The sequence below is a fragment of the Typopeltis vanoorti genome, chromosome 24 (genome assembly GCF_054136105.1).
Source record: "Typopeltis vanoorti isolate ZY-2024b chromosome 24, IOZ_Tvanoo_1.0, whole genome shotgun sequence".
Classification (NCBI taxonomy): Eukaryota; Metazoa; Arthropoda; class Arachnida; order Uropygi; family Thelyphonidae; genus Typopeltis; species Typopeltis vanoorti.
This window is the reverse complement of record NC_143572.1, coordinates 22,185,684-22,203,935: the sequence shown is the minus strand read 5'-3', so window position 1 is coordinate 22,203,935 and position 18,252 is coordinate 22,185,684. Positions and strand designations below refer to the sequence as shown.

Here is an 18,252-nt window from a genome sequence, read left to right as displayed (position 1 = left end):
TCATATCAAATTAACTTGTTAATTTGATATGAATTACATAATTTTTATATCACAGGTATAATATACTGTACATATATTTTAAAAATAATCAAATCAAATTCATTTTTGATTAATTTTTATACCTCAGAAGAACTTACCCTATCTTTTAACTTCTCCTTAACAAAGAGTTGAAGAATTTTGAAGGGCGCTTTAAACCATAATGGTGCAGCAACAATCAAAACTTTTTTTAATCTAGCTGGATAGCCTCCCTACATTAAAATATTTAACCTTTTTAATGAACTAGACTATATTAAATATCTATATATTAGAAAACAAAAATAACTTCATCTACTTGTACACTTCTTTTTAATTAATTTTCATAAGTGTTTAATCTAATGTATATACAAATCATCAGAATTCTCAAGAATGAACAATTTGTTGATCATCTTGTAAAGTGTGGATTCCAATCCCCCCAGACATACACCCTCTCCTAGCACATACCTTAACATCAAATATAAGAGATAGCTGTTATATTAAATTCATCACCAGATGCCTGATATGTACCCTCAAGAGGTGTATACAGTACTACACAATTAAATTTAAATGATTACTAATCTAATATCAGTAACGTTCCTCCATATTAGTCCATCATTTGTCAGCATTCCAATATTGTCAGATCTTGTGTTTTTGTCTTCTAGAGCACTTCTGAGCAACAAACCTAGTTTTTAGTTTTCCACTAGGTCTATTTCCTGCCATCAAGCACTTGTTTTGTAAACCACTCAACCTCTCATTCTGTTTAAGTGACTATACCACTGCAGATTTGTTCTGCTCACACATTTGTGAATGCTAATAAATGCCAAGTTCTTTTCTATCATCTTCATTTTTATGATTCTGCAACTGATGTCATCTATTCACTCCCAAATTTTTCTGAAACACTCATATTTGTGGTCTCTATTATCTCTGATCAACTATTTCTAACCCAACTCTTAGATCGTAAGTTAAAATTGGTTTGAAGACTGCCTTTTATACTGCTAGTCCCATCTTTTGACTAATTTCTTATTCCAGATAAATTTATTCACATTTGAGTCTCCACCATACAGCTTTGCTTATTCTATTGTCTATTAATTTTCCACATTAACTAAAAATTGTCCCTAAATATTTTACTTGTTCTATAGGGTTATCTACTGAGAACACAACTGAAGTTTTCATGGCTTCTGTTTATTATCACAGTTTTTTTTTTTTTCATTGCTGATTATGCCAGATTTGTTACAGTAGTTATTCAATTTAGTTAGAGAATCTTGTCAAATTGCACTAGATTTCTTTAGGAGTATAACATCATCTGCATAAACTAAAGAGCTGAGATTAACACTTCTGATTTTTCCATATCTGTGTCAAGATTTCTTGATAAGATACTTTTTTTTTCATAGCAGGAAGATTTTTCATACTGACAATACATTCAAAAAAGTGATTTTTATATTTTTTTTTATATAATAGGCTGAATTAGCATAAACTGGTAGTTATTTTTTTTAAACCTCATCATACAGTTTAATGGAATAATTACAGCACACAGAAATAATTAAATAACACGTTTAATCATTTCAGTATTTCATCTCTATCATAGAGGAATTTTTAGGAATCAATGTTAAAATTGTACCAACACACACACAATGAACAGTAAGTGGAAGAAATGATATTAGACTAAATGAAAATTAAAGGCTGATGAGGGGGCTGGCCAAAAAATTAAAGTTTCCCAAATCTTGGGAAGCTTAATACAACCATATTTATATTAAGATTAGGCTGATTTTTTAAATCTGCTATTCTAAAAAGAGTCTTTCAAGTTTATATTTACTGTGATGGAGCATGATAGTTTTCTTCCATCTGATTTTGTGCAAGGTAGCCAAGGCATAGTCTTCTAGACCTGACTGACATAGTTATGCAAACAGATGTATTTTTTGTGTTCTTCTAAGCAAATGTTAGATACTACAACTGGTTTGCATGTGCACTATTCAAATTTTCCAAACTTTTGGGTAGCACCTTGTAGAGACCAAACATGGAATTTGTTCCAAGCTGCCTCAGACCTCCACCAAATAAGCAGTGATTTAAAAGAAGCAATTGATTCAGGTGAGGAAGGCAGGGTGCTTAAGGGTCAAAGCTGTATAACTGAGAGGAGACCTCCACATAGCCTTTAAAGGAATGCGGAGAACCGACCAGGGCTTCTGACCTAATGTCCAATCCTCACCTTCTCGTGGTGCACCCTGTTGGGTATCTACTTTGATACTGAACGAACGAGGATGGGCTGGCAATTTGGGATTTAGCCGACCAAATTGTATTCTTATTGGCTAAACCAAAATAAAAAATGATGGTACAACATGACAAAATTTCATGCCGGCTGGGGCGTCGCCCGGTTAAACAAGGCCCCCGTTGTTTTCGCCAGGGAACCAGGGTGAACAGCGAAAAGTCAGCTACTGGAACAAATCTGAAAACAAACCCCAACTCAACATCACCAGAGTTGAAGATCGGTACTATCAACGTAAGAAGCCTGAATGGCAAAGAAATGGAGCTAGCTGAGGAATTAGATAAGTACCAGATCGACATAATAGGGGTGACTGAAACAAAAAAGACCAAAACTGGTGAGATCTTTCTGAGCAATAAATACAAAATGTTATATTCAGGCAATAACAATCAAGGAAAAGAAGGAGTAGCCATAGTATTCAACACAAAATACGAGACTAATCTTCTTGAATGGCAGTCAGTCTCAAGTAGAGTAATGTGGGCAAATATGAGAATGGGGAACTGGACAATGAGACTTATTTGTGCCTATGGTCCCACAGAAGGTTCTACTAAGGTAGAAGTGGAGGAATTTTTTGAGGCTTTAGAAAAAGCAACTGACACAATGAAAAAGGAAAAGTTGGTCCTTGTTGGGGATCTAAATAGTAGAGTAGGAAATGATTGTGAGACATACAAAAATATTTTGGGAAAATTTGGAGAAAAGAACAAAGCTAATAATAATGGCAAATATCTGTTGGATTTCTGCTCAGGACATGGACTGGTTATTACTAACACCATGTTCCAACATAAAAATGTGCACAAATTCACATGGAGAGAAGAGGCTAGGAATAAGAAAAGTCTCATTGACTATGTTATTGTTGATAGTGATGTTTTCTCCCTGGTGCAGGACACCAGAGTGTACAGAGGATTTGAAATTGGAAGTGATCACTATTTAGTCTTGAGCAGGATAAAATTGAATTTCATATTGAAAAGAATAACATGTAAGAAAGTTTTAAAGCGAATAAAAGTTGAGCAGCTCTCAGATGTAAACTGTAGACTAAAATACAGAAATATTATTGAAAAGAAAATGAGAGAGTTTGAGAACAGGAATCAAACCTTGGAGATTCAGTGGCAAACTCTGAAGGAAACATTGATTGATTCTGCCAGAGAGGCATGTGGTGAGGTTGTGTGCAAAGATAAAAAAATCAGAACTCCCTGGTGGACACAGGAAGTTAAAGAGGCAGTGAAGGAAAAGAAGAAAGCATATCAAAAGTTCCTGGCAAATAAGTCAGCTTTTACTCTTACAGAATACAGAGACAAATGTAAGAAAGCTAAACAGTGTGTAAAACTAGCTAAACAAAAGTCATGGGAGGACTTTGGCAAGAATATAGAAAATAAATATCAAGAAGGTGGCAAAATATTCTGGAGGTTGTTGAAGAAGCTTAGGAATGGAGGAAAGAGTGCTGTAAAAGGAATTAGAGATGATAAAGGTGAAATGAAAACAGGAGAAAAAGATATCCTTGAAGTATGGAGTAATTACTTTGAAAAACTGCTAAATGAAACAAGCAGTGATGACAGCACAGTGATAAAAAACACTGACCAGGCATGCAGTCAGGAATACATATCCATACTTGAAGTAGAAAAAGCCATCAAAGGCTTGAAATGTGGAAAGGCAGCAGGAGTAGATGATATTCGACCAGAAATGCTGAAGTATGGTGGTATAAGAGTCTTACAGTGGCTGCACTGCATAGTTCAGAAAGCCTGGACAGAGGGACGAATTCCCGATGATTGGAGTAGAGCTCTCATAGTACCCATATATAAAAAGGGAAATAAAACTGAATGTGAGAATTACAGAGGTATTTCCCTACTGAGTGTTCCTGGCAAGATCTATGCAAGTATACTTGAGAAACGGTTGAGAAGAATTGTGGAAGAAAAGATTGGTGAAGAACAAGCTGGATTCAGGCCAAATAGAGGCTGCCAGGATCAGATCTTCACTTTACGACAAATAGTCGAGAAAGCATGGGAATATAACAAAGATCTGTATTTAAGTTTTGTCGATTTGGAAAAGGCATATGACAAGGTGCCAAGAGAGAAGCTATTCAATACGCTGCAGTTATATGGTGTCAATGGGGCATTATATCAAGCAATACTTAGTCTTTATTTGAGTTGTGAGTCAGCAGTTAGAATTGAAGGAAGTACAGGAAGATGGTTTAATGTTAAATCTGGTGTGAGACAAGGATGTACATTATCCCCTCTGTTATTCATTATCTATATGGATCACATTATGAAGGAATGTGGTATTAAACCTGATATCAAAATTGGAGATGTTAATGTCAGCTCTTTGCTTTATGCGGATGATGTTATACTTCTAAATAAATCCGCTACAAGTCTGCAAGATTCTCTGACTAAATTGAATAGCTGTTGTAATAGATATGGTATGAAGGTCAGCAATAAAAAGACAAAAACAATGAAAATAGGCAGAATCATTGAAAATGTCAACTGTGTTGTGAATGGAGAACCCGTGGAACAAGTAAAACATTTCAGCTACTTAGGCACAATTTTTACTGAAGATGGTAAACTAAATATAGAAATAGACAACAGAATCAGCAAAGCTGGTATCGTGGGAAGTCAATTGAATAAATTCATATGGAATAAGAAAGAAATTAGTCGGAACACTAAATTAGCTGTATACAAGACTGTGTTCAAACCAATTTTAACTTATGGATCTGAGAGCTGGGTCAGAAGTAAAACACTTGACCAAAGACTAGAGACCGCAGATATGAGAGTCCTGAGAAAGATTAGAGGCATGAACAGATGGCATCAATGGCAATATCATATTAAAAATGAGGATATTAGGAAAGAACTTGACATTGTCAGCATCCAGGAATGCGTTAGCAGAGCTAATCTCAGATGGTATGGTCACTTAAATAGAATGGGAGAGGAAAGATTAGCAAAACAAGTGTTCTCTGCCAGGTTGGCAGGAAAATGACCCAGAGGAAGACCAAGATATAGGTGGATTGATACGGTACAAAGTGCCTTAGACGATAGAAATATAAGATCTGATAATGTTGGAGTCTTGACAAGTAACAGACTGATTTGGAGGAAAATTGTAGATAGGAAGTTAGTAATGATGTAATTTTTTCATGTAGTACTGTCATATCCTGTACACCCCTTGAGGGTACATGGCAGGAATTTGATGATGATGATGAAGGCAGAAACTTGGAGGGAGGACTAAAATCACTGCATACGCAAGTAACAATGCAATCTATAAAGATTTGATGCTGAGGAAAGTTGGGAATATTAGAGTGAAGTAAGCAAAACACTGACTGAGTATATTTTCCTGGTTAAAAGTTAAGGATCTAAAAAAAATGTTATTTTTAAAAAGGAAATGAATTTTGAGGTGCTCATACTAGCAGATACAAATGACTCAAATAATAAATTTAGTTTAATCCTTTATCCAAGTGTAAGCAAACAAAGTTTGCGCCCGAGAATATCTTCAGGACTGAGGTAAGGTAGTCAACACCAGGCAACTCCGAGCAAAGGTGGATCAAGCTCTCATCACTCCTTGTCTCAGTATCTCCCATAATACAAAGCACATCTCCTTGCAGACATGTATACTGCAATGCATTAAGGAAAGGGCCACTACCCAGACTGGTTTCAACCTTTACTGAGGTCTCCCAAAAAGGTTGAAACCCGTCTGGGTAGTGGCCCTTCCCTTAATTCATAGCAGTATACATGTCTGCAAGGAGATGTGCTTTGTATTATGGGAGATACTGAGACAAGGAGTGATGGGAGCTTGGTCCACCTTTGTTCGGAGTTGCCTGGTGTTGCACTACCTTACCTCAGTCCTGAATATATTTTCAGGCACAAACTTTGTTTGCTTACACTTGGATAAAGGATTAAACTAAATTTATTATAGTCTAGCCAAGTGAAAAAACTTCCAACAAATGACTCAAAATAAGGATTATTTGAAACAGAGGATTTCTTCACACTCACTGTAGTTGCAAATTCAAAAATAAACAAGGCAATTTTATTAATATCATGACAGGATTGTTGATAATAAAGATCAATGATCAAAGCAATGACAACAAACTGGATTTTAAGCATATTCATTCTCAGCTGTGTGCTGAGAAAGAACATGGATTTCTGAAACTATGAGATCAATTTATTAGAAACAAGAGGTATGGTATCATAGTGATGGACTCATTTCAGTACTAAAGGATTCAGCAAACTGAGTAAGGCTGTTATGATGCTATAAAGGGTAGTAAGTGAAACTGACTGGGAAAGAAGATGTATTGAAGGTGTTTTGATGAATGGCAAGAAATTCACAACAAAGTTTACTTGAAGGTATAACATTTCTATATACACATGCATGAAGTTTAAAAATAAGCTTGTATGGTTCAAATCAATAATTGAAAATAGAGTTGCATATCACCGTTCTTGAAACCTCAAACTGTGAGGTTCAGATTCTTAATGAGGAAGTACATTATAATGCTGTCAATAGACTGACTAGATAATAGGAGGTGGAGTGTTATTGCTTATAAGGAAAGACCAATACCTTAAAACTGATGACTCAAATTCAAACTCATAAAGAATCTGAACTTCACAGTTTGAGGTTTCAGGAACGGTGATATGCAACTCTATCTTCAATTACTGATTTGAACCATTTAGCTTATTTCCCAAGAAAAGAGTTAGTACACAGTGTTTGATAAGCAAAGGATTTACAAACTTGCAAGTATATGTGTTACCACAATGGATAGTTGGCGATAGCATTATAACCCACTTCTTCAGTGAGTTAAGAAAATTCAAATTTAAGCAATGAAATAGATAAACAGAACAGATAGCAATTTTTTATAGTTAATTTGTGATAGTTTTTTAAAGCATACATACATGAAACTACTAGATGAAATAAGGCCTTTAATTTATTAATACCATCACAGTATCACCCACTGTATGATAATGATCACTTAACGTGGATAGGCGAAATGAAATTAATCTGTTTAAAAATGGGAACATAAGATATAGTTGAGCTAATTAATATATGAAGATATATTATGAAAATTTATTAATATATGTGGTTAGCTTATGGAAAAAATTATTAAAATAAAATTTTCACCCAGGTTTCATAGGCCATTTGTTTTGATTACAATTCTATAGGGATTATACCAATTCATATGGAAAAATCATTGCATAAAATTACAATTATAGTCCAGTAAGATTTCCTGTATTAATAAAGAAATGAAAAAATTAGGATTTTCATTCATAACAATCAAATACTAAGCATTGCTTTACTGAGGGATCAATGACTATTGACACTGTTCCATTTTTATGAAAATGCTACATGAGAAACAGATTATGACAATGACTAGGATGCGATTTTTTTAGATTTCAGCAATGCTTTTGAGAGCATTACATGTGACTATGATCATTAAACATGCCAAATGAGAATTTAGATGGATAAAAAATTCTGTTGCCACATAAACAAGAAGTAGTGTTCAGGAATGCAAACTTCTAAGAGTCAAATAGTAAGAAGCAAAGTACTCCAAACTTGGTTTTTGGATGCTTGCTGTTTAACTTCCCTACTGACCACATCATGGTTACATGTCCACTAAAATCTGGATGTGAAGCTTATAATAGCATTGAAGAAACATGGAGAAGAAGTGCTAGCCACCAATTATCTCCATTAAGAGGTGTGATAATCCTTTGCACCCAGGAGAACACTTAATTGGATTAACTGATGTTCATAGTTGCGGCTCATACTACTGAAAGCAAGAAACATGTAGTTACAGTATATGCAGTGCTGCAGTTTTAAACAGAGATATTACACTCAGTATAAACAATATAGTTTTATATCTATAGTCCTTTTATCATATAATTATAGAATGCTGTTAATGGCAGGACAAAATAAGCAATCATTGATGGGTATGGAAAATAGTTGTGATCATTCTTTGTATGTAAATTTTATATAGACCTAGAAAAGGAAATGCCAGATTATTATTATTATTCTTTTTTGTCATTAATTTTACTTAATTACATTAGATGACCATGCATTTTTTCTTGTTTGCAAAGAACTTTATTGAAGATAATTACTTTCATGAAACAATTACTTTATAAATTATTCCCAGGTTTTACAAAAATTTCCATTTCTTTTAAATGAAGTCTAGTTTATTGTTTTTTTAAATTCTAGTTATAAATTACTTTACAAGACACTTACAGTTTCAACAACTATAAGGTTTTTATTTATAAAAAAACAAAAATCTTTTCATATACCATGGCATTTATAATAATGTAATACGCAAAGTTTGAGATGCAGTTCCAAGAATATTATGCACTATGAATTGAAATATAGTATGAAACATTACATATCAGTTAAGCTCTGTGTAATATGCAACTACAGCTGTATCGATATTAATGTCACGTTTATAATTATTTTCAATGTTCAGTTGGAAAAAAACAGTAAGAAAATTATCATATGCACTTTATTATTTTTTGGGGGGGGGGGGATGAAAGACCAATGTGAATAAAATTAGGTTCTCAAAAGATAAGCCTGATAAAGAAAATACTACATTACTATTGTTAAGTATCTTCATGCAGTAAGAAGAATAAATACATTTACTGCTAGTTTTGATGTGTGAAACTTTTGAAGTAGCTATACTTTTACCAAACTAAAAATACATGCTCCCAAAGTAAAATGTTTTCAATTCTCTAGTGAAAATAAACTGCAATATGAAATACTGTAGTTTGAATAAGCAGTTATCCCCTCCTCCCACACACACACACACACACACACACACAAAGTGCAGCTGTGTTATATAGCGTAATTTTTTTAAAAATTGTTTCTTTTGAATTTAATTGTATCTTCAAGGTGCTTAAAAGGAATCAGTTTTGACCAGAATATTGTATCAGCCTTCAAAAAAATATTAGTATTTCTTTGGGATGTCCATTAACAATTAAATGGATCGAATGAAAGAAGAAAATTTCTGATATATATGCTAAACTACTGCTTGGGGTTCTTTGATGCAACTTCTGGGATGTGTTCTTTCTCAACAGCGGTAAGTAATCTCAAGCTTTCAGCTTGCTGAAGCATAGAGGATTGTTAGTATTATTTCTAAGACACTGCTTATTTCACATGTAGCTACCAACAGCATTAGAAGTGCAGTAATCTATCATTTATTCAACAGCATTAGAAGTGCAGTAATCTATCATTTATTCAACCTTCAAAACAACAATTCTTCTATTAATTGACCTTTGCATGTCAAATGACTTCTGGTACAGCACAATGTAATCGGACTTCAATTATCTGATCTCAAAATTATCAAAACAGCAAATTGCCTTCCTGATGTGGTCACATAAATGGTAGATTACTGTAGTAACATCATCATCAAATTCCTGCCAAAAGGACTTTAATGCTGAAAAGGAAAAGTTACAATAATTTCAGTGAACAGCTGAACTTATGGAAAAGATAGTGGAATAATCAAATTGCAAAGAAATCATCTGGTTTTTAAAAGCACCTTATATTATTATATAATATTATTTTATTTATTTTCTTGAAATTGCAAAATAAAGTAGTTAATTTTGAATACTCCTGTGCAATGATTTTCTGTGAAAATTTTTAAACCAGCAGAAAATTAGATAAAAGAGTAGTTCTTTATATCCATTTCTGGAGCAGACAGAAAGGGAAGAAGAAATGTAACTAGAGTGCTTAAAATGAGCTGAAATTTTCAATCAATCTGTATAAAATATTAGTGAGTTTTGTAGAACGCTTGCTACAAGGAATTAATTTCAGAATAATCGCACAAAATATGTTTCGCACATGTTCACTACAACTATCTACAGTATGCAATGGATAATATTATTGAAATGAGCATTCTACAAAAAAAAATAAATCTGTTAAAATTTTAAGCTAAAGGTGAAAGATAATAAGTTCCTACTGATATATTACTGGATATATATATATTTTATTTTTTTTTTCTTCCCCTCTTAATCAGAAAACAAGTAATGAAAATTAACATACACTGTTGCTCACAGAAACTGAACAGCTCATCTAAGCGTGATGACAATTAATATAATGGAATTATGAACTGGTCAATTGCCAGGAAAGAAAGAAAAAAATTTTCAACTCATATTTATTTCAATAAGATATCTGAAACCATATTTATAAATACTGAAATGATTTTCAATGCAAATAACCAAAAATATGATTTCTGCAATATTGCCAATAAAATGAACGAAACTGTTTGATTCACTGATATGAAATAAGATGATAAATTTACCATTAGCAAGTAAATTCATTGCTAACACTGATCTCTTGTCACATTTCAAAAGAGATTATTTGCAACACATGTGAAATTTATTTATATATCTCTTGTAAACAAACAAAATACATAAATGTAAAGCAGAAAGTTAAAATATTGATAGACAATTTCTGATAAAGTAAATGTCAAGTAAAAAATATACTTTGTCTAGTAGATTCACAAGTCACTCCGTTATTAGTTAATCCTTTAATGACTACTGTTGCTGTTAAGGAATTAATTGCAGAGTAGGATAATTACATGACAAAAGGTAAAACACCACTCATGTTTAGATCCCATTGCTGGCTATGGGATCTAAACATGAATGGTGTTACTATCAAATAATGAGTTTATTTGATAGTACTTATCTGTGTGAACAACTCTTTTCGAAAATGAAAAGTGCAAAAAATGATCATCGAAATTGCCTTGATGGCAAACAACTAAAAAATTGCATAAGAGTCGCAATTTCAAAAAAACCTCCCAATATTGAAAAGCTTTCAGCAGCTATTTAATTTCTTTTGATTAAAAAAAATAATGTATGTATCTGAATATATACTGAAATTATTACTATCATCATCAAATTCCTGCCATGTACCCTCAAGGGGTGTACAGGTTATTACTATTGAAAAGTAAATCAAATTAAAAAACTTATCATTGTAAATTATGTCGAAAATAACAAATTCCCCCCTTAAATTAAAAGTTTTTGATTAATATATTCAAGTATTTAATATTATGTTTGTTGCAGCCCATATGGAATATTAGGTTTTCAATTGTGGCCGACTGAAGAACAAAGGTTGCTCATCACTGATCTACAAGATCACAAATATTGTCTTTAACCTAAAGACTTATAAAAGCAGCTGTGACAGTGGGATTCAAATTAACACATGACTAATGAACAGTAGCTATCCACTGGCCAACCAACCCTACACTAAGAACTGAAGAATGCAGATATTTTAAAGTGCATTCAGGTTTAAGGCAGGGATGCATATGATCTCCACTGTTATTCAGCATCTAATAGATTATATTATGAATGAAAGAAGAATTATATCTGATAATGGCATTCAAATATAGTCAAATAAATAACAGAATAAGCAAAGCTGGTGAGAAGCCAGCTGAATAAATTATATAGAATAAGAGAAATATCAGTCAAAACACTAAACTGGTAATATATAACAAAGTGCTTAAACTGATTTTAGTTTATGAATCTCAAAGTTGTATTAAAAACAAAATAGCTGATCGAAAACTAAATACAGATATGAGTTCAAGAAGGTGGCAAAATATTCTGGAGGTTGTTGAAGAAGATTAGGAATGGAGGAAAGAGTGCTGTAAAAGGAGTTAGAGATGATAAAGGTGACATGAAAACAGGAGAAAAAGATATCCTTGAAGTATGGAATAATTACTTTGAAAAGCTGCTAAATGAAACAAGCAGTGATCACAGTACAGTGGTAAAAAACACTGACCAGGCATGCAGTCAGGAATACATATCTATACTTGAAATAGAAAAAGCCTTGAAATCAAAGGCTTGAAACAGGGAAAGGCAGCAGGAGTAGATGATATTCGACCAGAAATGCTCAAGTATGGTGGTATAAGAGTCTTACAGTGGTTGGTTGCACTGCATAGTTCAGAAAGCCTGGACACAGGGAGGAATTCCCGATGATTGGTGTAGAGCTCTCATAGTACCCATATATAAAAAGGGAAATAAAGCTGAATGTGAGAATTACAGAGGTATTTCCCTACTGAGTGTTCCTGCCAAGATCTATGCAAGAATACTTGAGAAACGGTTGAGAAGAATTGTGGAAGAAAAGCTTGGTGAAGAACAAGCTGGATTCAAGCCAAATAGAGGCTGTCAGGATCAGATCTTCACTTTACGACAAATAGTCGAGAAAGAATGGGAATATAACAAAGATCTGTATTTAAGTTTTGTCGATTTGGAAAAGGCATATGACAAGGTGCCAAGAGAGAAGCTATTCAATACGCTGCAGTTATATGGTGTCAATGGGGCATTCTATCAAGCAATACTTAGTCTTTATTTGAGTTGTAAGTCAGCAGTTAGAATTGAAGGAAGTACAGGAAGATGGTTTAATGTTAAATGTGGTGTGAGACAAGGATATACATTATCCTCTCTGTTATTCATTATCTATATGGATCTCATTATGAAGGAAAGTGGTATTAAACATGATATCAAAATTGGAGATGTTAATGTCAGCTCTTTGCTTTATGCAGACGATGTTATACTTATCAATAAATCTGCTACAAGTCTGCAAGATTCTCTGACTAAATTGAATAGCTGTTGTAATAGATATGGTATGAAGGTCAGCAATAAAAAGACAAAGACAATGAAAATAGGCAGAATTATTGAAAATGTCAACTGTGTTGTGAATGGAGAACCTGTGGAACAAGTAAAACATTTCAGCTATTTAGGCATGATTTTTACAGAAGATGGTAAATTAAATATAGAAATAGACAACAGAATCAGCAAAGCTGGTATGGTGGGAAGTCAATTGAATAAATTCATATGGAATAAGAGAGAAATTAGTCGGAACTAAATTAGCTGTATACAAGATGGTGTTCAAACCAGTTTTAACTTATGGATCTGAGAGCTGGGTCAGAAGTAAAACACTTGACCAAAGACTAGAGACTGCAGATATGAGAGTCCTGAGAAAGATTAGAGGTGTGAACAGATGGCATCAATGGCAATATCATATTAAAAATGTGGATATTAGGAAAGAACTTGACATTGTCAGTATCCAGGAGTGCGTTAGCAGAGCTAATCTAAGGTGGTATGGTCACTTAAACAGAATGGGTGAGGAAAAATTAGCAAAACAAGTGTTCTCTGCCAGGTTGGCAGGAAAACGATCCAGTGGAAAACCAAGATATAGGTGGATTGATACGGTACAAAGTGCCTTAGACGATAGAAATATAAGATCTGATAATGTTGGAGTCTTGACAAGTAACAGACTGATTTGGAGGAAAATTGTAGATAGGAAGTTAGTAATGATGTAATTTTTTTTCATGTAGTACTATCATATCCTGTACACCCCTTGAGGGTACATGGCAGGAATTTGAAGATGATGATGAGTTCTGAGAGAAAAATTAGGAGAGGATTGTTTTTCCTAATGATTTTTCTCAATGGCAGAACATTCAAATTAGAAAAGGAATTTGACATGATAACTATCCAAAGACATGAGTTGAGCTAATTTAACAGGTTAGAATGTCACTTAAATGCTTAAACAGAATGTGAAAGGAAAGGTTAGCAAAATGAACATACTAGGATGCCAGGAAAAGGATCCAGAGGAATATCAAGATGGGCTGATTCAAGTACCTTAGAAAATAAAATACTCTTGTGAATTACACAAGAGTATTACACAAGTAATACTCTTGTGAATTATACCTACTACTTATTGGAAACATGTAAGCAGTAGAGTGTGATTAACTGGTAGGGTGGATTAAATCCAATTTACATAAAATTTGTCTTATGTAAAGTTAATAGAATGTAACTCACATGAGTTTGGGGTCTGCATGCAATGTATTTGTTTGAGTCGGAAAAATACATGTGTATGTGAAAACAAGTTACATGCTCTTGCACTCTAACAAAGGTAAATTGAATCTATGCTGTTAATTGATCTTTTACTTAGCCTGACCTCTAGTAGTTAAAAGTAAATAAATAAATAAACCCTGCTAAAGTCCTCCTGTACTAAGTTTTTCTTCAGGTCTTGTACAAAGACAACACTAAAAACAAAAAAGATTTCAAGAATACCATTGCCATTCCTTATGTTAGAGGCATTTTGGAAAAAACAGACAAAACACTACACAAATACAACATCAAAACCACCTTTAAACCCTCGACAAAATTAAGACACCTACTCAGTTCTTCCAAAGATCCTCTTCTACACCTATTCAGGGGTTTACAAAATACAATGCACATGTAACCTATCATACATAGGGAAAAGGCCAAACCATCCCAATTAGGAAGGACGAACACAAAAGACACATTAAATACCTCCATTAACTGGCCTTTCAGACCATGCCCTCCAGACATATCACAGAATTGATTGGAAAGGTACCAAGTCCCTACACCACACCAAAACCTGGTTCGAGAGGAAATTTAAAGAAGCATGTGAAATGCTCAAACATCCTAATCTGAACAAAAATGATGGTCTAACCATTCCAAGAATGTGGAGGACCCATTTGCAACCATTATAGCAACCAGAACAAGCCAAAGAAATTCTCAATTCAAGAAGACTTGAAGTGTCTTTTTTTTTTTTTTAAAACATTCAATAGCAACCTGAACTGTACAAGCCCAGAAGAAAAGCTTAGTACAGAAGGACTTTAGCAGTTTTTTTTTTTTTTTTTACCACTAGAGGTCAGGCTAAGTAAAAGATCAGTTAACAGATAAATAGATTCAATTTACCTTTGTAAATTGAATCTACGCTGTTAATTAAGTAGCACAACATGATCAAGTAGCACAACAACACCGACTGCTGTGCGCAGACTTTAAAATAAGATCGAAGATAAGAACTTCTGGTTGCCATGGGATGAAGACAATTAAGTGGTTTCGCTTAAAAGAGGAGAGTGTGAGGAATCGTTTTAGGGAGAGAGTGTTAGAGAGGATTTTGGATGGACTGGAAAGTGTACAAGATTGGTGGAAACATAAATCAAAAGTAATCCTGAGCTGTGCAATCGAGGTGCTTGGTGAGACATCTGGAAAGATTAGAGAGCAGAAGGAGGGTTGGTGGTGGAATAATGATGTACAAGTGGCAGTGACAGCTAAGAGGAAGGCAAAGCAGAAGTGGGATGAGTCAAGAGTGGAAGAGGACAGAGAGGTGTACAAAGAGAGAAAGCAAGAAGCCAAGAGAGTTGTGGCACAGGCGAAGGCATATCAAGATCTGTATGATCAATTAGAAACAAAGGAAGGACAGAGGAAAATTTACCAACTAGCGAAATGTAGAAATAAAGCAGCTAAGGACATCTTACATGTGAGGCAGATCAAAGATGCTGAAGGAAGAGTATTATGGAGGGATGTGGACATAAGAACCAGATGGAAAATATACTTTGAGGGACTTTTGAATGAGGAAAATGCAAGGACTCACAGAGGAGATGGGCAGCCTTCTGAGGGGATGGTGCAGAACATCAGCAGAATGGAAGTGACGGAGGCCATGAAGAGGATGAGGAATGGAAAAGCGGTGGGCCCGACAGAATTCCAGTGGAGGCATGGAAGGCACTGGGGGAAGAGGGAATTGACCTGCTGTGGGACCTGTTCATGAAAGTTTGCCAACAGGAAAATATACCCAAGGAATGGAGGGAGAGTACTCTTGTTCCCATCTACAAGGGTAAAGGGGATGCACAAGACTGTAAAAATTACAGAGGAATAAAGTTGATGTCCCACACAATGAAGATCCTAGAAAGGGTTCTTGATGGTAGATTGAGGGAGGAGGTGGAGATTGCAAAGGAACAATTTGGCTTCATGCCTGGTAGATCAACAACAGATGCTATCTTTGGGTTACGACAGATGATGGAAAAATATCGAGAGAAACAAAGGGAGCCACATCTGGTATTTATTGATCTGGAGAAAGCATACGATAGAGTGCCAAGGCAAGAAGTCTGGAGGTGTCTGAAGGAGAAGAAGGTGCCGGAGAAATATGTCAGGTTGGTGCGGGAAATGTACAGAAATGTGAAGACAAGTGTTCGGACCTGTTTGGGACAGACAGAAAGTTTTCAAGTAACAGTTGGCTTGCATCAAGGGTCAACATTAAGTCCATTTCTGTTTAATATTGTGATGGAGGTGGTAACAGAGGAGGTGAGAGAAGATGCACCTTGGACAATGTTGTATACAGATGACATCTTGCTGTGTGTAGATTCAAGAGAAGAAGCGGAAACTAAACTGGAAAGATGGAGAAAAGTACTGGAAGAGAGAGGTATGAGACTGAGCAGAAGTAAGACAGAGTATATGTGTTGCGCAGTGGGCGGTGGCCAGGAGACAGATCTGGAGCTGGAAGGAAATGTCATCAGGAAGGTGAGAGACTTTAGATACTTAGGTTCAACAGTGGAAGAAGATGGAGGAGCTGAGAAGGAAGTGGGATGCAGGATACAAGCAGGTTGGAGGAACTGGAGGGAGATGGCTGGAGTGTTATGCGATAAGAGGGTGCCGATCAATCTGAAAGGCAAAATTTATAGGACAGTAGTGAGGCCAGCTATGACATATGCTATAGAAACTGTGGCCCTGAGGAAAAATAACATCAGCAGGATGGAAGTAGCAGAGATGAGAATGCTTAGGTGGATGTGCGGTGTGACCAGAAAGGATCATCTGAGAAATGACTATGTTAGGGGAACAGTGAAAGTTACGAACTTAGGAGCGAAAATACAGGAGGCAAGGTTGAGATGGTTTGGTCATGTGATGAGGAGGGAGGACGAATATGTGGGAAGAAGGGTCATGCAGATAGATGTGCAAGGAAGGCGGAAGCGTGGGCGGCCAAAGAAGAGATGGAGGGAGCTGGTAGAAGAGGACTTGAAGATGAAGAACTTGGATGTGGTGACAGCCAAAGACAGGAAGGTGTGGAGGAGACTCATAACAAACAGTGACCCCATTTAAGTGGGAGAAGCTGTAGAAGAAGAAGAAGATTGAATTTACCTTTGTAGAGTGCAAGAGCATGTAGCTTGTTTTCATATCCACATGTATTTTTCTGATGATGACCTCAATTCAGGGGTTGAAACGTCAATTTTTATTTTATTAATAATAAGTAAAATAATCATTTCGACACGTGTGTTTTGTGTCCCTAAATTTGTAAATATGGACAGTATTTATTTATTTGCACTGACATACATTTTAGTGCTAAACAGTGTTATCTCAAATAGAACAACTCAAACAAATACATTGCATACAGACCCCAACTCATGAGAGTTACATATATATATGTACCTCACATGAGTTGGGGTCTGTATATTCTATAAACTTTAAATAAGAAAAATTTTATGTAAATTGGATTTAATCCACCCTACCAATTAATCGCACCCTACTGCTTACATGTTTCCAATAAGTAGTAGGGTGTAATTCACAAGAGTATATTACTTTGCATTAGTAATTACATATTTAAATTTGTGTGTGCATCCTGTGAATGAAACTAAGAAAAATGACCTTTAAAACATGTTAATATAATTATTAATGCAAAGTAATATAAATACAGTATAAACAGAATGAGAAAAATAGGTAAATAATTTTTAAAAAACTTTAATTTGGCCATTTGACCTTCCTTATAAAATGATCAAGAGATGACTGAAACAATTACTCACTCTAAAGGATTGAGAACTGTCTGGATATTTTGATTTTATCTTCCAAAAGACTTATCTTTGTATCAATCATCATTAAGATTAGTGGAGCATACTTTTGTCTTCAATCCACATTGTTAACAATTTAACCATGTCATAAATAGTACCAGAATGTTTCTTCTGTTATTAATTGCTAACTTTAAAGAGGCAGATCCTTTCATATGTTTCTTTATATGGGCAATATCCTTCACAAATGTATTCACTGCTGATGGTGAAAAATAAACACATCCCATGGCTGTTGAGGTTTTTCACATTCATATTTCTTTATAATTTTCATCTGTAGATAAATTTTTGTGCAATTCAGCACGGGCTCACTTTTTCCACTTCTGTTCCTTTTTGAAGTCATGACTGTGCATACAAACACATATAATGCATACAAACATACATATTA

General features: G+C 34.7%; 1 protein-coding gene across 2 annotated transcripts in view; it reads right to left on the bottom strand.

The window, feature by feature from the left end:
• The window catches only part of LOC150092995 (tyrosine-protein phosphatase non-receptor type 9-like), a 284,280-nt gene that overhangs the window by 147,736 nt on the left and 118,292 nt on the right, over window positions 1–18,252 (bottom strand). For both annotated transcript variants that reach the window (XM_090413471.1, XM_090413470.1), the window contains one exon: window positions 138–248. In XM_090413471.1, the coding sequence (XP_090269597.1) occupies window positions 138–248 (111 nt within the window). The remainder of the gene's footprint in view (window positions 1–137; window positions 249–18,252) is intronic.